This window comes from Hippocampus zosterae, chromosome 1 (genome assembly GCF_025434085.1).
Source record: "Hippocampus zosterae strain Florida chromosome 1, ASM2543408v3, whole genome shotgun sequence".
In the NCBI taxonomy this organism is placed as follows: Eukaryota; Metazoa; Chordata; class Actinopteri; order Syngnathiformes; family Syngnathidae; genus Hippocampus; species Hippocampus zosterae.
The window spans coordinates 16,280,410-16,302,994 of NC_067451.1; the positions used below are offsets into that span (position 1 = coordinate 16,280,410).

Consider the following 22,585-nt stretch of genomic DNA (forward strand, 5'->3'; position numbering starts at 1 on the left):
GTGGTCCCTCTTTTTAAAAACGAGGTCCAGAGGGTGTGGTCCAACAACAGAATGGACCTTTTTTTTTTTTGCCAAATTAGCAAACTAACTTGACACACACATTTACATGACAAAATTAGAACACATTTTCTGTCATCAAATGACCTATTACAAAATAGGAATATTTTACACATAACTACCAAAAATATATCATTTTGCATAATTCAACAGAGGTTTGACTTCAAGACATTTGGGGATCTGTGATTGGTTGATCTACATTTGGGGGTGGGACTTGGAGAATGAAAGCATTTACTTAATTCTTTGAAACACTTAAATAAAATAAAGAAAAAACGTGAGTGGAATGAGTTGGATTCCGTAGCTTTATTGAAGTATCTTTAGCTTTGGTGTGTTGCTACATTCAACGAGATAGACAATTGTGACGTCGCCAATAAGTTAATCATCAAAAACAACAGTTAAAAAAATATATACGATATACAGAACCAAAGCAAAATTGTACACTGTTAATACTGGCAACACATAAACAGACACACTGTACGATGTAACCCACTTATGTTTGTTAATATTTCAAGCATGCACCAGGGCAATTAATTGATTGGCAGAATCAAATTTGATATGTATATGTATATAATTTGCAATCCAAAAGCCTTTTTGTATTAGATTATTTCTATATTTGTGTTTGTCTATATCATGCAAGGTGGCACTGACATTGAATAATTGGGGAAAGGAGCCCATTGCCCATGAGTAAATGAGGACTTTTTTTTTTTAATTCTGTATGTGGAATTTTTCCAGTGTGTCATCGTGTTTATTATAATAATGGTCTTTGATTTTCCGGTGAGTAGCAAATGTTATGGATTCGTTTGTAGAATTAGACATCACGTGTCACATTGGAATGAAAATACACCGTTTTCACAAGCCCTTGGTACCAGTAAACGTTTATACATTGTGAGAAATTGTCTTGCTTTTGTATGAACACATTTATATCACACCACGTTGATTTATTTATTTCATGCAAAAAATGTGTTATTCTTCAGAAATTGCAGTACGTCAGTGAGTATTTATATTGTCTGTCTACATGTGCCAGTCCTCCGTTTGTTCAAAATTTGTTTGTATATCAATGGCATCTAGCATAATTTTTTAGAATTTAGTCAAGCGGACTTAAGGTCGTGTCACACTGGATGATTGGTTAGCATGTCTGCCTCACAGTGCAGAGGCCCAGGTTTCGACTCCAGGCCCTGGCCTTCCTGTGTGGAGTTTGCATGTTCTCCCTGTGCCTGTGTGGGTTTTCTCCGAATAGTCCGGTTTCCTTCCACATTCAAAAATCATGCATCAACATTAATTGAACATTCTAGAGCAGGGCTGTCAAACCCATGTTAGTCGCAGGTCAATTTGGAGTTACGCCTTCCTTCAGAGGGCCGTTATGACAGTGAAACCACTTCTACACAACAAATTAATAGATTATTAGTTTTGAAATCAGTCAAGTCACTTATAATAGTTTGTTCAATTATTGTTCAAGTGAGTGAGTGTAAACTGGGTCACAAAATTATTACAAAATAAATACGTGTCACGTAAATTTAGTTTACGTGACAATTTGACATTTCGTTACAGATTTTAGCAAATTAACACACATGCTTTGCTTTTGCAGGCCACATAAAATGACCTGTTGGGCCGGATCTGGCCCCCGGGCATTGGGTTTGACACAGCGCTCCAGATTGTCCCTAGGTGTAATTGTGAACGGCAATGATTGTTCGTCTATGTGTGCCCTGCAATTGGCTGGCAACCATTTCAGGGTGAACCCTGCCTACTCCCCATTGACAGCTGGGATAGGTTCCAGCAAGTCTGTGACCCTCGTGAGGATAAAGCGGTTCTGATAATGGGTGGATGGAGATGCTTAAACTATGTAGTTGTTGTAAATACACAATGTAAACATTTTAAAGAAAAAGTAAACATGTTTACTTTGACAGTAAGCTTCATCTGGGAGAGGCATTAAATAGCTCGAAACCGCTTAATGATGAATTGTTGACTATTTGGCAAACGTTGTCTCAAGTTTGTGCTCTCGCGTCAAAATAAAAATTTGACCAAACGACTATCGCATAAAACTCCCGAGTCGATCCCTCATATCTCAAGGCAGCACTGTATTTACAGTTTCAGTCCTACCAAATGCTGACACGTCTTTCGGCAATGATATTATAAGTCCTTTGTTAAAAAACCACCACCACCAACAACAACAACATAAAACAAGGACAAAAATGCACAGAGAAGACAAAAAGCCAAAGTGTTCTTTCCTTCATATCATCGACATCCCATAGCGTCGTCCCTTCACAGTCCTGTAACTGGCATTGAGTGAGACCATCTCCTTGGCAACAAACAGCATAGGTCCTTCAGTGTCCATGCAGTGACGCCAGCATAGCTGCTAGCTCGTTAACAACACAGTCAGCCTGCCGACTCCACGGAGGATGCGTTAGGGGGAAATACCTTCCACAATTCGGGGTGATATGGACACAATTTAAGAACAATCAAAAAGGAAGTCTAATCACAGTCACAAGTCAAATAAGAAGTCAAGATGCAGTCAAAAACAACCAACAAAAGTTTAGATCGAAGTAAATAATAAATAAATAGTCCAGAACAAAGTTAGCACTTAGCAAAACGAATAAAAAAAGGTCAAACACAAAGTCTTAAGTCTTTTTTGGGAGGGGTTCTTGTCTGTTTGTTATTTTTTTGACCTGACAGTACAGCCACTTGCATTGTGACTGATATTGACATGGTTGTGGCTGCATTATCATGATTTTTACCATTTATATTTTTCTTTACTGTTGACTGTTTTCAAGTTCTTTTTTTTTCTTTTACCTGGTTCTGGACGTGGTTCTACTAGTTGTAACCAGTGCGCCTTTTACATGCATCTATTTCTTCACGGTTGACATCTTGCACAGGAAGTGCCACCACAGATGTGCTAGCAGAATGGCTGTTGGTTGGTCACCACGCCCGCGATTGGAGCCACGGCGAGATAGTTGGAGGGCACGTAGCCCCTCTGTCGACCTCGCACCTCCACCAGGCTCCACTCGCGGTTGCCCCGCTTGTCATGAGGCTCAAGTACGCGCACCGGCTCTCCTGCTGCCACAGAAACTTCGTGGTTCCCTCGTGCCGTGAAACCATAAGCCGCAAACACCTGTAGGCACACCAGGCACATGAAAAAAATGTGTATAGCTCATGTCACTGTAAATTACAAATGCCAATATCTTTTTTTTAACTGTTTTGGGTTTCATTGATTTATTTATTTCAACTTTTTTAAAAACCACTGTTAGCTAATTATTAACCATTGTGTTGACTTGTTCTTGACAGGTTTGTGACTTTTTTTTTTTTTAAGTTTCCATGCCATCGAATTCATTTTTTCTACAAGTTTGTGACATGGTTAAAGTTTGCCATGGATGGATGGATCCACTGGATGTGGTTTGTCATTTGCGCGCAATAGCCTTTGAAAGGCAAAGGGCATGCTATGACAAGTGGATTTGAACTCGGCGTCGTCGTGACATATATTTGACACTCATTACTCGAGCACCTGCCTACTTGGTGGTTGCTACACACCTACTCAGCTCAGGAAAAATAGCAGTGTCTTGTGCAAAGCTAAAACTTTGGATCAGACGCCAACCTTAATTGATGAGTTGAGGGATACACCGCCATGCAAACGCAATATCGTGCAGCGTCACCAAGGAGAGAAGGCACTATAAACTATTGAAACAAAACAAAACAAAACAACCAGAGAACGGGACTTCATGCTTGTCAGTCTGTCTCATGAGTGCCCACTGAGTGGGAGAGAAAAAAAAAGGGGAGCAATTTTTCCCCTGGGTGACCAGGGGAGCAGAGTCTCTACCGTGGCTGGCCAGAATTCCGCTGATGGCCTACTGAATTTCAACGCCGCCAATTAGTGCTGGGCGATAACTGAATATCAATATCATGATCGACACCTGATTGATATCAATAGAAAATTCCACTGATAAAATGTTCGATTTAAAAAAAAAATATTCGTGATCCTGGAATTATACATATTGTAGGAAGCAGGCTGCCACCTCCAAACATGAAGAAGCAGTTAAACCAATGAAGAATAAGCAGTTAATACAACGAAGGACAAGTAAGTGCCCATGTGGCTCAATGAGTGTGTGATGAAACTTCAAATAAGTGACTGGTCGGCTCAGTACAAGTTTTGTCAATAGATGATATTGTGGATACGAAACAGATAGATGCCCTGTGATTGCCTGGCAACCGGTTCAGGGTGTCCCCCGCCTACTTCCCAAAAACAGCTGGGATAAGCTCCAGCATGCCCCGCGACCCTTGTGAGGATAAAGCGGCTCAAAAAATAAATGGTTGGATGCATGAATTGATTAAACACCTTTGAATAGACAATGTATGTTGTTTAGCAGTACAGGACTTTCCTGTTTTAGACTTGCTACAGCACTAGTATTAGCCACGACCAACCCTTAGCATCGCACTCTGGGGCGCGTGCGGAAATACTGTACCCTTCGAGCGTGCACGTTCACTCCGACTGTTTGGAAATTCAATGCGCTGCTCAAATTTTCCATTCAGTTACTGTATTCAGAGTGCCCTAAAAACGGACCCGTTTTTGGCACTCCGACTGAAGTAAGTACGCTCGGAAATGAATACCTCTCAGAACACACCTGCTCTCAGAGTTGTACACGGGTGTCATAGTCAATTTCCGCATGCGCCCCAAGTCACAATCAGACGGAGTACAATATGAAAGGAATATAGCAGAAAAACAAGCCCACTATTTATTGGGGAATGTCTGAGCATATTGGCATATTAGTGAGCTCCATACCGGACTTGCGGTAATGTGTTCAACTGCGCTGGACAGAGGTCAAACGGATGCTGAACAAGCCTTCTTTGACGTCAGGTTAATGTTTCAGATCAACAAGGATCTTACTTCAACCCTTGTAATCTGATAACATGCTGATTTGAACTCTTTTTGTTTTTGTCTTTGTCTTCTTTTTACACACACATGCACGCAATCACTGCTAATCTCATGATCGGTTCGCCAATGACACAGCGTCCTTGCAATTTAGTCGCCATCTCGGTATTAAAACGTCTGGCAGTGATGACGTCATCAAGTCGCATGGAATTAGCATTTTGCTGAAGTGGCTGTCTGTACTCTTGCCAAGAGCTCTAAACAAATGTTACTTTCTCCCTGACATGTTGGCAGGAAAGTGAGGCTATATCAAAAACGAACTCTTCATCGTCATTATCACTGTCAAGTGGCCTTCAATTACGAATGTCTTTAATAGGATGTGGCTCAGGGACACCTAGATGAGGTCACCTGAACCTTCAGTCATTTTGACAGGCGATCAGGAAGTGCACTGCACACACACACATGCACACGCAAACGCACACACACACACACACCAGTGTGTGCTATACTATTACAAGTAATTGCGCTTATACGACCCTATTCTCTCTTGCTAGTTTGCGTGCTCACATAAAACAATCACACACATTTACAAACCTTGACATTGCTAACTCACACCCACATGTACTATTTTAATAGCGAAAATCAGTCACACACACATGCACTTGCTGCAGCACCACACGGTGAGATCATATCAATCAATTGCACACACAAACATGCACATGGGCGCACACACACGCTTGTCACAATACTCGTTGGTGTTGGAATAATTTCAGACTCTGCACCACATCAACACTAGATTATTGTCAATACTATAATCAAATGTCATTTCTGTACTCATACTGTATTGATGTATTTTAAAGAGCCGTGGGTGTTTATTGACTCGAGGGCAGAACGCCAGGCAACCAGCCACCTATTATGGGAATTATTAGGGGGATTTATTTGTATGTCCGCTTTTCGTAAGGACATCAGGCTGATTTCTTGGCTTTCTGCCCTTGTGCCAGTCAATAAACAACCCCAGCTGTGTAGTACCGACTTGTGGAGATAAAGTGTCGCAATTTTTTAACATTCCAGATTCCAGAACATCCTGTTTTTTTTTCGTCAGTCAAGCAGAGTGCTCATTGAAATCATACAACAGCATTCACAAAATTTTGGAATTGAAGGCGACCTGCATTGTAAGGCACCTAGTCCATTTTGGAAGATTTTAAGTGCACCTTATGGTCATGAAAATAGGCTGTGTTCCAAAATTAATGGAAAGGGATCTTGTGCTCCTCTTTGAAGAAAGACACAATCAGTGATTTGAGGGAGTCAATAGATTGGAATTTCTGAAGGCAGCTTTAACGGTGCTGATTGAGTTCTGGTTGCAATTGAAACTTCCGCTTCTTACAATGGAAAAGTTTTTCTATTTCATTTGGATAATGGCTTATCTTAACTAGAATCCCACATCGCTTTGTGGCCAAAGGTAGACCAGGTTGGTTATTGCACCTTTTACTGTTGTAAATAGAAAATCCTTGTATAAAAGACAATTGTTATTCCTAATTAATTTTCAGGTCAGCATTTATATGTTCATCGCTTTTTTGGCCCCGGAATCCTTTTAACTTAACTTGCACAGTATCAGTGTGTGAGTCGAGTGTGGTCACCTGGAAGCACGGCTGGCTAAATGCCACTCCAGCTGCTGTTGGGGTTGTGCGCTGAAGCTCTGTCGTATACGAGTGTCTCCTGATGCCACAGTCACCCTGCGGGAGGTTCAGATGAGGTGAGGGGGGTGGCTCCTCTTCTGCCTGGTGATAGCGGATCAACCTGGAGGCTGGCGCATAGCCCCGTCTGCCTGCGGGTCACATACACAACCACACATGTCAGTTCATTAGTCACAGCTTGATATTACAGGGGTGGGAGGTTCTGGTTTTGCTTCTGTTGAGTGGCTTTTGAGAGGTTCGTTGCTAGTTTTGACTATTTTTGACTTTGTTCTTCACCTGTTTTTACTGGTTCTTGATGCGGCTCTTGACTATTTTTCTCTCTCTTTCTACTCTGGTCTTAACTGTTTTAGTACTAGTTTTATGACTGATTATGACTTGTGTTGTGTCTGGCTCATGACAAATTTCTTGACTTAAGTTGTTTATTCGAGTTCTTGATTTGTAGTTTTGACTTTTTATGACCAGTTCTTCACTTAGTTTTTGGCCATTTTTATATAAGACTCTTTTTTTATGTGTCTTTCATAATTTTATAATTATAATATATATAATAATTATTAGGATGCTGCATCCTAAGCATCCTTTGAGTTTCATAATGCTTCTTGTTGACTTTGAAACTTAGCTTGTAGCCGACGTGTGCACATTTTGAGCATGACGTCTCTGATCCACTGGTTAAAGGACACTTTGATTCTCTCCTCTTTCATCTCAAACCGCTTCAAACAACAAAGCGTGTGACGGAAAAGTGGTTAGGACTGCACGACTGTCTGTGTTTTATGTTATGTGTTGTGTTTATTATTTTACCTTATGTTAACTGTTTTGTAAAGCGCTTTGTTACAGCTGCCGCTGTTGTGAAAGCGCTATATAAATCAGCATGTATTGTATTGTATTGTATTGTATTATGGCTAAGCATTTGTTCATGAAGTGTTTTTTGAGTTGTTTTCTCTCTCTCTCTCCCTCTCTCTCTTTTAAGTAGTTCTTGACTTACAGGTAGTTGTTGACTTTGCCTCTGACAACAGTGAACAATGTTTTAAAATTATCATTTTTTATCCCGCTCGTAGATGTGATTCTTGATTGTCCTTGACTTTTTTTTCACATGAAGTATTTTTTGACTTCGTTTGTCAGTCGTTCTAGCCTTTTAATATGTCTCTTGAGTCATTCTGTCCTTCTGGACCAGAAAAAAAGTTGCTGCTAGCCTGACACCGGTTTTGGCCCAAGTTGGTGCTTTTGCAGTGAATAGCAACCAATGATAATGTTGCTTCCCATTCAGATCCAGCACTGACCCTATTACAGGGTTAACAATCCTGGAAGATGTTCCTAATCGACCGCCGATAATCAGTGACTCAAGTGCTAATTTCCTCTATTATTGGTGACATGTTATCAAATGCAGTCTAGTCTTTCATGGCTTACAGACAACGTCCATACTACAACTTCAATAACTGCAAAAGGATGGCCACCTCAACCCACAAGATGGCGTCAGTGAGCTGCATTACTGCGCTGCACTCAATTGAATACTGTAGTCAGAATCAGTTTAAGTGCTAAGAATACTCATATAAAGCTAAAATAATGTTAAATACATGGAACTGTCTCGGTAAGAATTCGTTGTAAGTATGCTCGATGACAGGAGTGATGACGGCAAGGAGCGTAGAAAATTGTGTGTGTATGCATTATTAATGATATATTTTTGTATTTGTTGTACGCTGCATCCTAAGCATCCTTTGAGTTTCACAAAAGAGTATCAAACAAATAAAATAACTTAGGTCACCGTTAACTTGCGGTGACGCATAACCTGCAAGTTGTTAACGGTCAGCAGTCTGCAATTGCAGCTAACGATCGGAGATGTATCAATTTTTTGTTGATTCTCATTGAAAGTTTATTTGAGTGGCAATTCACTGACGGCATTGTCAAAGAATGGAGATTTGTAGCGCCAGGAGCAGCATTTTAAAACAGTACACGTGATCTACAAAAGTGCATATCTTCCTCCCTATTTAAAGTATGCCACCAAGGCAAGCAGTGAGTTCCCTTTTACAAACTCAGTCTTGTCTTGTATCTAGCTTGTTTTTTTGTTTCGTTCGTCTTAGGATCCGTTATGGCTACTACTCATCATTGAACACGTATGCGCTTATGGATGCATGCGCATGTATGAATCATGATTCATGATGACTCAGCATGATTTTACTGCTTGGTGCTTTCTATCGCCTTTATTACCATTTCGTCTTACTGTTAATTGTGTATGTTAAATCGCTCCATGTACAGCACTTTGTATGCAGCGATGGCTGTTTGAAAGTGCTCTTTTAATACTGTTGACTTGACTTGACATTAACGGGTCGATCGCGGGAGGTTGGTTGCTTGAAAAGTAGCTCTTCGGTCAAGGAAGGCTGAGCAGTACCGATATATGGCATACTTAAATTACAGTAGGTGTCCAGTGGGCACCCAAACACTCACCTCCGGCATCGACAAGCCACCTTCGTTTGTCTCCGCGGGTATCTGCCTGGCTGATGACGGCCACGAGCTCTCCCTTGGCGAGGTTAAGGTCCAGGTCTCGGGTGCCCACCACAGCGCTCAGCACCTGGTAGATCTTGTCGGAACTGTGCTTGTTCGTCAACTGCTGGAGTCGCTGCTGCGAGGACGAGTTTAGGGGCTGACCACCGGGCAAGAAGGATGGGGAGAAAAATCACTTGTCACTTGTGATGTAACGCAGCTTGTCCTGCTGAGTATGTGAGCCAATGAGCCAGTGACTGAGCAGAATGGACAATTGCATCTTGTTTGGTCCACGTTACCAACATTCTTCCATGCATTGTAAATTGGGGTTTATAGTTACACTACTATGGTCTCATATTTACTAATAATAGTGAATCAATTTTCATTGTTTTTGATTTAACATCGAAGAATCGGAGAATGAATGATTTAATTAATGCAAGAATGTATCATTCATTCATTCATTCATTCATCTTCCGTACCGCTTGATCCTCACTAGGGTCGCGGGGGGTGCTGGAGCCCATCCCAGCCGTCTCCGGGCAGTAGGCGGGGGACACCCTGAATCAGTTGCCAGCCAATCGCAGGGCACACATAGACGAACAACCATCCACGCTCACACTCACACCTAGGGACAATTTAGAGTGTTCAATCAGCCTGCCACGCATGTTTTTTTTGGAATGTGTGAGGAAACCGGAGCACCCGGAGAAAACCCACGCAGGCCCGGGGAGAACATGCAAACGTATCATATAAATTGTAAATGTGCACCAACAGTCGATTAGTATTTTTAAATTAATTACTCATTTTAAATGAAAATGTCCTAACATTCGGCCCTGTCAGCTCCAGCTGACAGTTGAGCACTTTCAAACCACTACTGTAAAACCAACAAAATGCAAATGCATTTTTAGAAAATAAATAAATAACAACAAATCGATATGCTTCTCTAAACCGCAGCCAAAAATGAATTCTTCATCACAGAAGCGGGGTGGCAAACAAAACAGTAAGCGAATAGGGCGGGTAAAAATAGATGTTGAGATGTGTACAGACCAGAGAGGCGGGCCGCAGTAGCGTTTGCTCCACACTTTGACCCAAAGTATCCAGCCTCCTCGCCTCTGCCAGCACCGCCATCTCAGCCCATTCCCAGAATGCACCAGTGTCTAAAGAGCTGTGAGGAAGCTGGGAGGAGATGAAATGCATGCTGGGAACAGGTCTAAAACGGTAAAGGCTCGCATCCGGAGGCGGATACCTGTTGCGCAAAGCTCAGGAAGAGCTGCTCCAAGTCGGAGGCAAGGTCTTTGTGGAGGCAACTGAATGTTCCCAACATGCTCCAGATCATTTGCAACGCTAAGGTGTTAAATTTGGGGAGCTCATTAAGCAGCAACGTGTTCATCGTCCTGCAAGAAGAGCACCACAACACCTCTGTGAGGACCCACATTCGTTTCACTTGGCAATATTCAATTTGGTTGCGGTGAAAGTCTCAGGAATCCATGTCTGAAACGACACAGGACGTCTGCAATTTTGGTTGCTCAAAGTCATTTTGGCGATTTTCAGCATGTGCTTCCAAGATGGACTTATCCTTGCCAGTTTCCCTTAGCAAGTATTGTATACATGAGAACACAGTATATGTATTTCTATTTTAATTTGAGAAAATGCCAAGGTATTTGGCAGATACGACCAAGTCCTCACCTATACGTGTTGGCAATGGCCTGCTCATCGTAGCTGAGGGAAGACTTGGCCTCGATCATTTCATAGTCAAGCAGCTTATGCAGCCGCTTACGGATCAGGTTCCTTGGGCCTGCCAGGAGGTCACGGAGTGCACACAAAGGTTTGTGGATCAACGTCCTAATCCTCTTTTCCTGCGAGGTTAACAGTGACGACATCAATCATCAATATATTGAAGTGATCTTCGTGGATGCTGGCCAGTGACTCACAAATTCAGGTAGGATCCACTGTCTGAGTCCAGTGGTGATCTCCTTATAGCAAATGGGCACCTTCTCGCCATCCATGTCCAAGTCAAACGCCTCCGTTTTGCAGTCCAGGAAAGTCTGCCAATCAGACAAAGATGATAGGCATGATCACAGATGCTTTTGCAAGGCAACTTATTCCAATGCTAAGTTGGTCCAGTAAGGTGTAGCTACCTGGAGGTGATGGAGGTAGAGCTCCACATTGTCTAGGAGTTGCAAGGTGCCGTGCTCAAGGACAGAAAAGAAGTCTTCTAGTGCATCAAATTCCTCATCCACTAGCTGCAACAGAACACATACAGTAAGTGACGCTGTCAAGCTTGCCAGGTTTGCACGAGCGTAACAAAAACAAAAAAAACTTGGGGTTTTTTTTCCTGCCGAAAAAGGCAAACTGTATTAAAATGCAGATTTGAAACCATAAACAAGTTGACTTGTCAAGTCATGTAAATCAAGTCTAACCTAAGTCGAATCACTTAGACACCAAGTCCCAAGTCAAGCAGCTCCCAAGTTTTTGGAAAGCGAGTCCCAGGTCTTAAAATGAGCAACTTCAGTCTAACTAAAGTCAAGTCATATGACTCAATTCCCGTCTTTGGTATTATCTTTAGCTAAGAAGTGTGTGTTTGGTGTGTGAGTGAGATACAATATACAATACAATACATGCTGATTTATATAGCGCTTTCACAACAGCGGCAGCTGTAACAAAGCGCTTTACAAAACAGTTAACATAAAGTAAAATAATAAACACAAAACATAACATAAAACACGGACAGTCGTGCAGTCCTAACCACTTTTCCGTCACACGCTTTGTTGTTTGAAGCGGTTTGAGATGAAAGAGGATGTGTGTAGTACCTTGGGAACTATGCCGGTCTCATGTTTGATGAACTGTCCGATCCTGGCTGTTTTCTTAGCAATGCTGTGTGAATTCAATCGGTTTATCTTGTCCATGATGCTCAACGCCTCGCTCTTCTTGTACTTGTCGGCTGTGAGGATGCCAAAAAAAAACAAAAAAAAAGAGCTTCAAACCATCCCGTTACCTGATCTAAAGTCTGTTGAGAGGTTTTATTTTAAGATAAGATAAGATAAGATATCCTTTATTTGTCCCACAATGGGGAAATTTACAGCCTCCAGCAGCAAGAATGTATGTAGAAAGAAGAAGAGAAAAAAAACAACAAACATCTTTCAATTAAATACAATATGAACACAAATGGATAAATCGCAGTACTATCGCGCTTCTTACCGACTTCCCGGAAGCGCTTGTACTCATTGATGCGACAGTTTATGGCAATGGAGGTGTGTGCCGTCTTTTCCAGCAGCGTGTATGCCTGGTGCTGTGAGTCCGTGTGCTTCTGGATTGTCTGCAGCAGGAGAGGATAGCGAGCAATACGCTGCACTGGCATCACCAGAAAGAAACTCAGGGAACTGGCATTCACTTCAGGCCTGTGGAATCACATATGTGAGGACATCGAGTCAGGAACCTTTGGCCTGTGAACGTTTAAAAACTTACGCTGATGTCTTGATGACTTGGACAATCTGCTCCCAGAGCGCCTCCTTCTGTTTATAGGAGTTCTCCACCATGGTAACACGGTTGTAGTTGGCCAGGTACTCCTTGTAGGCTGCCTCGATATTGGAGGACAGGCTGAGGAACGCGTCACCTGTTGGAAAGTCAGACAAGGGGAATTTATGAAGAGTTTGAGCTCACACACACACAGTCTAGATTTTTCTTGAAAAAGTACATCTTGAAAGTGAAATTGGCCCAAGTGCTGGACGATAATTCAATATCAATATCTTGGCTTTCTAGGGAAATCCTCCCTGCTCCCAAAGCAGCGACGTTCCTGGCAGGAAGTGTGAACATAAAAATGCTGGTGGAAAAAAAATAGGTGGAGGTTGTGGCGCTCTCACTTACACAGCGTCTCCAGGAAGACCGGCTCTCCGGGCTGAAGCTGCTTCTGATTTAGCAGACTGAGGAAACGACTGGACACATCCATCACATCCTGCACGTACAGGAACATGCTGTCCAGGTTGGCCAACGGAGGCTGCAACCAAAACAACACGCAGAGCGACACTCTGTGAAACAACAAAACCTCTCTCTTGTGTTACTATCAAGATGTTTTTGTTTTTATTGGCGTGGCTGAATAAATTGTTCTCCTACCGCCAATAATCGGTAACATAACAGCCGTTTTACGGGATTTCAATGTTTCAATTGAACAAAAAGGCCTTTGTGAATGCTTTTACAAAATCAACATGTCACCAAAGTTTCAGACACAACCCCCTCAAAACTGACTCACTAGCGCCCCCTGTAAAGTGCAAACAACTTCACGATGCCTCTCACTGGGCATGTTTTGACTGTTTATCATACATTACACAGACAGTTTAACAACTTATGGTACAAACTACATCAGTTTCCAATAATAAGATGCCCTTGCAATAAGATAAGATCAACTTTATTTGTCCCACACTGGGGAAATTTGCAATGAGTAACATTAAGGAAACAATGTGGCCCATCACTGTTGATTAGGTCAGATGCGGCAACAGTAGGCGGACTTACCAGTGAGACATTGAACAATTGACACTATGCTCTGAAAACAAGCCTGCATCTTGAGCATTTAACAATGCTGCACAGTGGCAACGTTGTGACAATGAGGCCCTTCTTCACAAGTCACAATGGTTTATTCCCTCAGCACTCTTTTTTTTAACAAGCATTAACTCTTCAGATATTTGGGTTTATTCTCTCGTATACATTATCTCGTATACATTACACTTGCATGTTTTTTTTTCTGCTTGAGGAGCACCACGCTTGATTTTCTCACACGGTCGATTAGCATCTGCATCATGCGTTATCATTTCCATAAAGCCAGATTCCATTACCTTCACCGTGATTAACAATCACAGAGGCAGCACAAAGCAGACAAGCCGCTGATGTTTTGACTGTAAATCAGGAGATGTGATCACGTCTCCTCATTCAGATGTCTACGACTAATATTGCTACTTTTTGGCGACCATTTCTGTGATCACCCTTTTAAACATAAAAAGTTGTCCAAAAGTCACTTCACAGTTCCTTTTTTTCTCTTTTGTTTTGGATATCAGTGGCATAGATGTAAGGCGAGCAGTGCCTGGTTTTGCAGGTTTTGTAAGCTTATCACTTCTATGCCAATGGCTTGCCAAGTGACACTGGGGCAGCATTACAAAATTGTTTTTCTGTACCTGACTGCATTCCAGCATAATTGTGAGAAGCTATATAGGCATGAAATTGCTCCAACGCGTCGTGCAATTTGCGTTATCGGTGGCAAGTTTCTAGAAGCAAGATCTGTTCTTGACAAACCACCCTGCAGAAGGCCTGCTAGGACCACCATTTATGAAAAGAGAAAATGCTGAGAGCAAGTGTTTGGGCATAGCGAGGGAAAGTCTGGAAGGGCTGCATTGGACCTCACCATCAACCAAAACCCGATCCAACAGATGCTTCGGAGAGTGATAAAGCTTTTTAAAAGGCTTTAAGCGTATGACTATGTGATGAAATATTTTCCAAATAGTGGTCGGGGTTTCAAATTCAGGGTCTGAGACCAAGGTTGGGGTTTTAAGCCATGGTTAGACTTTCAAGCCTGCCTGCCTAATGTAGTGGCCAGTGAATATCAATAAGTTACTATGTTAATTAACCTTGGTGTGCTGCGAGATCTCCGTTTGATATGTATTTCTTTATATGTATCGTCGATGCATGCAATGGTATGATGTACCTGTAATTTTTGCAGGTTGCTCCTGATGGTGAGCATGCTGACCTGCAGCATTCTCAGGTAATTCCTCTCAGACTGCACCAGCTCCTGGATGGACATCAGCTGCCTCTGTGCCGCTCTCTCTTTCGCCACCTTCTCCTCCTCCGCCATCTTTTCCACCTCCTCCCCCGAGGGAACCATCGCATCGGGACTTTTCTCCTCTTCATCCTCTCCAAATGCATCGTCTTCCAAATCGTTCTCCTCCTGGAGCTTTTCATGTTCTGGTGGCGGCTCATTCTGGGGGAGGTTCTCCGTGGCGCCCAGAGGAGACAGCGAGGGATTAAAAATAGTGCGAGGGAAGGGCACAGGTGGAAGCATCGTGGGCACCTCCATGATGGAGATCACTCTAAATGAATACAAGAGAAGAACATTTTTACTGACATTCAAAGTAGCACGGGATACAAGCTCTGTTAATTAAAGACAGCAGAGACAATTGTGTGATAGGCTTTGAGGAGCACAAAGAGAAGGGTGGGGGTGGGGGATCCACAGGTGACGAGGCTTTGTTATTGTGAAGCGACCAACGGAAAGCAGCAAGCAGCCACTAAAGTTTTGTCATGGAAGGGTTGAGGCTCAACTCAACTCACCAGGAGGCCGAGCGAGACGCTGACAAAGCATATGGGGGCGCACTACTGTGACAATTAGCATTGCAGCGACTACGATGACTCAAATCAAGGAACCTATTGCGTGAAACTAGGATCCCATGTCAGGCATTGAAATAATCCGTTACAGTAGTTCAACACTGTCATTTATCATGACATCGACAGTAAGTCTTCATTATGTTGTAATAACTTTGATCACTAAGTCAACTACAATCACTATGATCACAACTACAAAGGTTTCACACAAGGGTTAGGACTTCAAATTTGGGATTTTATGTGAGGGTTAGGATTTTAAAATTGAGCGATGAATTGAAAGTTTCAAGCTTTGGTCAAAATTTCAAGATTAAGGTTTGAGGCCTGTGTTACAATTCTTAAGGTTCGATGATTGGTTTGGTGTTTTAATTTCAGGCTCCAAACGAGTTGGAGTTTCAAGCCTGGCTAAGGGTTTAAAATTAAGGGTTGCAAGACAGGGCTAGGGTCTCAAAGTAGGGTGATGAGTTAGGGTTTTAAGCAAGTTTTGGTGTTGTTTTATTTATGGGGTGGGAGGGATTATGCAAGAGTTCGGGCAGGAGTCTTCAAATTTAATTCAGAGGGATCCGGTGGCAAGGTCTTTCTCAGGGCAAAGGTTCAGATTCCAGACATCAAAACGCTTTGATTTACTGAGTCACCCATCCAATCCCAGTAACGCTTATCCTCCTGACGCGTCAAGCGTTTGCATGAGTCTTTTCCAGCAGACTTTGGGCGAGAAGCGTGTTACATCCTGAAATGGTCGCCAGCCAATCACGGGGCACATACTATATAAACCAACAACTTTTCACACTCATATCCACACGGAAGGACAAACTTGTGTTTTCAATCAAGCTCCCCTGCATGTTTTTGGAATGTGGATGGAAGTCGCAGTAACCGAAAAAAAAAATCTACAAGAGCACAGCAAGAACATGCAAACTCCACACAAGAAGGCTGGAGACCGGATTTGAACCCACGACCTCTGAACGGTGAGGCGGATGTGCTAACGAGTTATCCACCATTGCACTGTGTGAACTCGTCAAACAACATCAAAATGGCACATTTGCCTTTATAAACTCGGTGGTGGCCTCGGCCATCCATTATGGCACTGTCTGCTGGTCAGGCAGCATCTCGCCCTGGGACAGAAAGAAACTGGAGCGACTGGTCAGGAGGGCCAGTTCCGTCCTGGGCTGCTCCCGGGACACTCTGGAGGAGGTGGGCAACAGGAGGATGCGAGCTAAGCTAAAAGCTATGATGGACAGTCCCTCCCACCCCCTCCAGCCAGCCTTGACAGCACTGGGAAGCTCCTTCAGCCAGAGACTGTTACACTCGCGCTGCAAGGAGAGATACCGCCGCCCGTTCCTACCGACTGCTGTCAAGCTGCTGAATAATCATGCGTGAAAACCTGGAACCATTGTAAATAGCACAGCTCCCTTATGTATGTGATAAATTGCATATATGCAACTTATATTTATATTGTATTCTATACTGTGTACAGTTCTTTTTCTGAAACATTGACTTATTTTGTGCATGCAACACTTTGTTTTTTCTTTTCTACAGCCCCCCACTTCCCAATTTTGCTGCTGTCGACTGCAAATTTCCCCAGTGTGGGAGAAATAAATGTATCTTATCTTAAATGGTACAGAGTATGTTTCTATGAAAACAAAAATGATGTCTGCCAGTACCATACATGAAAGAATTTTGATCTGACAGAAAGGAGGACCACCCATAAACATAAACAATGAATGAATGAAGAAATGTCATCTATGCTGCATGTCATACATAAGCATATTTGACAATAAAGATGACCTTGAATGTATTCTGTAACAAAGAACCAATGACTTACCGGTACTGTAAATATCCTCAACGACAGTCAAAAACCGGTCAGGTCTATAATTCAGTACAAATTCTTGTTTCAGTGTTGTTTTTGTTTTTTTAACAAAGTATTGTTTTCATACCTGCCCTGCAAGTGAAAAAAAAAGAAAGGCTGGCAAACAAATGAACCAAAAATACACATGTATCTTGGGCGTAAATTTCAAATATTGTACTCAAGTCAATCACAACAGGTAAATTTGCCCATTTCAGATTAGCTGGCCTTAAAATGTCAGTTTCAAGCCAAGGTTAGGGTTTCAAATAAGGGTTGCTGTGTCAAATTAGGGCTTTAAGACTGGCTTGCAGTTTGAAAGTGGGTTGCGAGCACGCGTGAAGTGTTTCGAATGACATTTTCAACCTAGGTTGGGTTTAAAACGGATTCAAGAAAGTTGATTATGATGGCTAAACACAATCTCTACTTCATTCCAAAAGGCTTGTTCTTCCACAGTGAACTCAACGTTCACTTTTCTAGTTTTTACACTTGTGGATAAGCCGTTCAAATTGATGGATGAATTAAAACATTGGCACACCAGCTACACAAATTGCCTCTCTTATTTCATTTTAGGGAAAGATTTGTAGATTATCATCATGGATTTAAGTTACCTTCTGTTTTATTTTAACCATTGGGTGTTTTCGCTGTGTCTCCGTGTGAGTATGCAGGAGTCCAGTAAACATCCAGTAAAATGAGCTTTAACACCAACAAGTTACAATGCAAAAGTACTTTCTCATGCTCAAAATACAAAACAACAACACAAACCTTGTGAATAAGACTTTTCAATGTATCTGCAATGATCCGCAGTGTTCCTGTTGCATGGAAAAGACACGCACAAGCTGGTATAAATTTCTCCACTGACTCACAACCACACACACGCGCGTGCACACACACAATGCAGAGCCTCATGTGGCACCAGTGTCTGAGTGCTGTTTCACGATAGTGTGTGAGGCTGGGGAGAGCTGTTTGGTAGAGGAAAACAGGAAGGTGGGGGCGGGGGCACACACGCACACACGCTCACACAGACGCACGCATGCATGCACAATAAGCTGATTGACTGCAGCAGCCAGCAGCAGGGAAGAGGAAGCGACACTCACCCTGACGCAAATTCAATTGGTGGACAGCTCCACATAGGGCTCCTGAGGACCAATCAGAATGTCTGCCGTCCCACCCCTCCCCACCGGAGGGGCTTCCTGGGCCTAATAAAGCATCAGAGTGACTGAAGTGGTGCTCTGGCGGGAGACAAAAGCATTGCAGGACGTGCTGTATTCTCCCACTTGGCCCGTCATGTTGTTCTGTGAGAGACAATTTTGATTTGGAAGATTTATAACAGTAGCAACAAAGGGTAAAAAAGTAAGACTTTTTTTTGGGTGGGGGTGGGGTCAGATTATTTTTCATCTCTTTATTTTCACAGCAGAATACGGCTGAGCAATTCATCAAAATGTAATAGTGATTTTGATTTCTGCTTCAGCCTGCAGTCCAGACCTGTTTCCCTTTGAAAATTGGTGGTGCACTATGAAGCATAAAATACAAAAACGGAGACCACAGACTGTTGATGAAGCAAGAATTGGAAATAATTCCACCTCCAAAGCTTCAACAGTTAGTGTCTTCAGTTCCCGAACGTTTCTTGAATGTTGTTAAAAGAAAAGGTGATGGAACACAGTGGTCAACAACTTTTTTAGAATGTGTTGCAGCCATAAAATTCTACGTTAATAAGCATTTCCTAAAGTTCATCATATTGAACATTAAATATCTTGCCAAAACATGGCATCCCGACTTCACAGGAATTGAGTTTTTACTACGTACTATAGGTCATTTTGTACTTGACAAAAGGAACAGAATCAAGTGTTCAACATGCAGGTATGAAAGGCATGAAGCTATGATGCTAGTTCCGAGTAGTTGTGTTTTAGTAGTTCAATACTACGTTTTGAAATCAATGAATAATCATTGTATGAATTGTGATCCCAATCTCAATCGAAATAATTGTGATAATTATTCATCCATCCATCTATTATCCGAGCCGCTTATCTTCACAAGGGTCACAGGAGTGCTGGAGCCTATACCAGCAGTCCTCAACCAGTATCCATCAGATCGGTATGGGCCGATCACACTCAAGGACGATCAGTATCGGCAGCTTAAAACCCCGAATGGAACATCCCTATTTACAGTATACTCTGAATACATTGCGAGAAGAGTGATCACATAATCAGATGATGCGTGCATGTGTAAACATGATGTGGTCTTTTTTTTTTTTACCATTTGCATAAATTCTAAAAGTTATCAATTTGTATTCTGCAAGTTGGCAGCAAAAGTGACTAAATGGCAAAAGGTGCTTTCGCATTCCTCAGATGACTTGAGTTTGACAATGGAGACTGTGGGCAGTGAGCCAAACGCAGCACTGCATCCAAGTCAACAGGGCAGCTGAAGTTAGCTTGGGCGTTTATTCTTGTCATTTCTCACCATGAACGTCACAATGACAAAGACCAATCAGCTCGACCAACGAGCTATGAATGAGCAGTGGCTCGCTTGTAACAAGGAGCCAAACATACAGGTCATACCTAGAATAGTACTGTATATGGTCTATACAGCTACAAATACTACCTGGTAGGACACGGATTTTGTCAGTCGAGTAGGGCCATGACTACTGGGTCATGCCGTGCTGCATGATCTAATCAAAATCGACTTGAGAGAAGGAAGGAATTCATTGCAGTGGAGAGCTGAAAATGCTGCGGGACCACATTCCTGAAGCGAACAACTCGTCAGTGTTGTCGCAGTTGCCAAAACATGAACATGACTGGCAACATTTTGGGAGATATTTAATGTACGGCACAAATAGATTTGCATTTTTAGCAATAGAATCCCCATATTACAAAAAATAAAGTTGCAAATATTCCAACATAAATTGACGAGAATAAATCCACAATCATTACAAAGTTTTACAATAACAAGGCTAAAGTTAGAAATTCAATATTATTATCGATTTAAGTCTCAATAGTACAAGTCTAAAAATTGCGACTCAAAAAAAAGTCAGGCGGTGCTATAGTGTAAATATTGCAAGGAAAAAATAATTTCATGAGACTAGAAATTGAAAAATGAAAAAAAAGAATGGAGAATGAGACTCATAAACCTAATCTGATGAGAAGACTGCAAGTAGAGGCATGACGTCAATTGGTAGTTTAAACCGGAAAATGCATCTGCTGTAATTACAGCATTGGAGCTTGGGCATACTCGAAACCAGTGTTCACACGCACTCCAACCGTTTTCCATATAAAAAGACTCATAGCATGTCATACATATGTCAAACAATGAGAGGATCATTAGCGATTCTGTGTATCACATGTTCTTTCCATTGTCTCACGACAATCAAAAATGGAAACATTAAAACATGACAACTTATTTAGATTATTTTAATTTTTTTTTACTGAAACACACACACAATTCAACTTAAGGCTCAGACTGAGTTTGATCTTTTTTGTCAGTGCATTTTTATATCATTTATACGTAGACTGTTAAAAAAACATGCCTTAAAGAGAAATTAATTAGCTTTTTTTTATTTTTATTTTGCAGCACACATTCTTTTCTTTCTGTGGGTGTGACTACCTATCCTTGCAAAAACAAAAAGCAGAACAGTTTCTTCTTCATTATGTGATCTCTTCAAGAAAGGGCATGATACACCATAGGTTAAGCAAGAGAAACAAAGCCAAGCAAAATCATCAAGGAGAGCAGTAGACTGATTTATACCACAGGCTTGACCCCTGTGTAATTAAGTGTAATTTCAGGTTTGTGACCAGATTCTACCAAGTCCCAGAATGGCAAACACGACAGGAATCGCTTTCCTCAAAAAAGTATTTTGTTGTGCTATGTTTTTACTCAGATTTTTATTTTGTTTCATCACCACTTTCTTTCATTATTACTCTTTTCAATATTATGTTCAAACAGGGTAAATTGCAGCCATTTCCTGTTTAAAAAGTAAGATTTCATTCTGATCCAATTATACATTTTTGGTTGCCCGATGATTTTCTTCTCAGAACATTACCTATGCCTTTTTTTTGGTATTACCACTTTGTTTTCTTTCTTTACCCTTATTTCTCCGAGTTTTTCCCCCTCATACCATCTGGATACAAAAAAATACATTTTATGCTGGTAAAGTAAGACTATTTTCTTTTTTTTTTAGAGTGCAACTTTATTTTTTGAAATTTATAAGCAAACGGCAGCTCAGGGATTGAGCAGTTGATGAGGGTGTAGGCTCTACACCATGCAAGGGGCATGACTACTGGGTACACACACGTAATTTGCATGTGGGCAGCATAGCATCGGTTCCCATTCAGTGACGTTGTGAATGTGGGTGTGAATGGTTGTTCATCTGTATACGTGCCCTGCGATTGACCTACGACCAGCAGTATGTTGCCCGTGTTTCGCCCAAAGTAAGCTGGGATAGGCTCCAGCACCCTCCTGCAACACTGTTCAAGATAAGCGGTGTTGAAAATTGATAGATGGATATTAAGACGATTTTGTTCTTGGAACATAACGAATTTATTTTTATATGTTTTTTATTAATTAATTTATTATTATTATTATATATAACCACCTTTTTTCCACCAAGGATTACATATGTAAAATATGATTTATTCTGGTAAGCAAATATTTTCCAGGAAAAAAGTACGACTTTGATGTTATTTCAAAACAAATACTTGCTAAGATTTTGTTGAGTTACACTTTGTACATATAACATTGCCATTTTTTCTCTTAATATTTCTTTTTTCTGATAAAACCAACTACCGTATTTATGTAACGTTTCAACTTTTTTCTCACACATTTTTTTTCGCATAACATTAAGAATCATCCCTGCAAACATCATGAATTATTTCTCAATTTTTTTCCACAAAAGATTACAACTTTATTATCTACCCAAGTGTGGAAACACACGCACACAGACACACACAAATCGAGACTTTCTGCTGGTAGTTTCCATCATTCGGTTGACATGTTATGTGTACATTTGTTTTTTAAAAAAAGGTTTAAATGCCCTCAAATCCGAGTGCTAAACGCAGCTAAAAGCCGCCGTTGGTTTTAATAATGTATGAAACGCTACATTATTATTATTATTCACGTCAAAGTATAAAACGATTTTAGTTACCTTGTCGCGGTCCCTTTTCAACACGGGCAAAATCCGTCCTTGTGGTCACTCTGAAGTTGCGCGCAGCCACGCACCTCTTCAGTCAATCCTGCAGCACGCCTGTGAAACTCGCGAGATTACCTGACAAACGGGATGTCTCGTTCCTGAAAGTACTGTACTGTACTTTAGTTCAATTTGTTTTC

The 22,585-nt window shown here is 41.6% G+C and overlaps 1 protein-coding gene across 2 annotated transcripts; it reads right to left on the reverse strand.

The window, feature by feature from the left end:
* Window positions 1-341: 341 nt before the first annotated feature.
* Window positions 342-22,510, reverse strand: arhgef37 (Rho guanine nucleotide exchange factor (GEF) 37). Of its 2 annotated transcripts, XM_052072028.1 has the most exons (16): window positions 22,404-22,510; window positions 18,364-18,561; window positions 18,032-18,078; window positions 14,762-15,143; window positions 12,937-13,066; window positions 12,538-12,685; window positions 12,271-12,470; window positions 11,883-12,013; window positions 11,211-11,315; window positions 11,004-11,117; window positions 10,759-10,928; window positions 10,319-10,466; window positions 10,120-10,248; window positions 9,043-9,238; window positions 6,550-6,737; window positions 342-3,163 (listed from the first exon to the last, which is right to left on the reverse strand). In XM_052072028.1, the coding sequence occupies exons 4-16, from the start codon at window positions 15,128-15,130 to the stop codon at window positions 2,948-2,950; spliced, it is 2,244 nt and encodes a 747-aa protein (XP_051927988.1). In that variant the 5' UTR covers window positions 15,131-15,143; window positions 18,032-18,078; window positions 18,364-18,561; window positions 22,404-22,510; the 3' UTR covers window positions 342-2,947. The 2 variants fall into 2 exon arrangements, with proteins under 2 accessions (XP_051927988.1, XP_051927978.1); XM_052072018.1 differs by lacking the exon at window positions 18,032-18,078.
* Window positions 22,511-22,585: the final 75 nt, after the last annotated feature.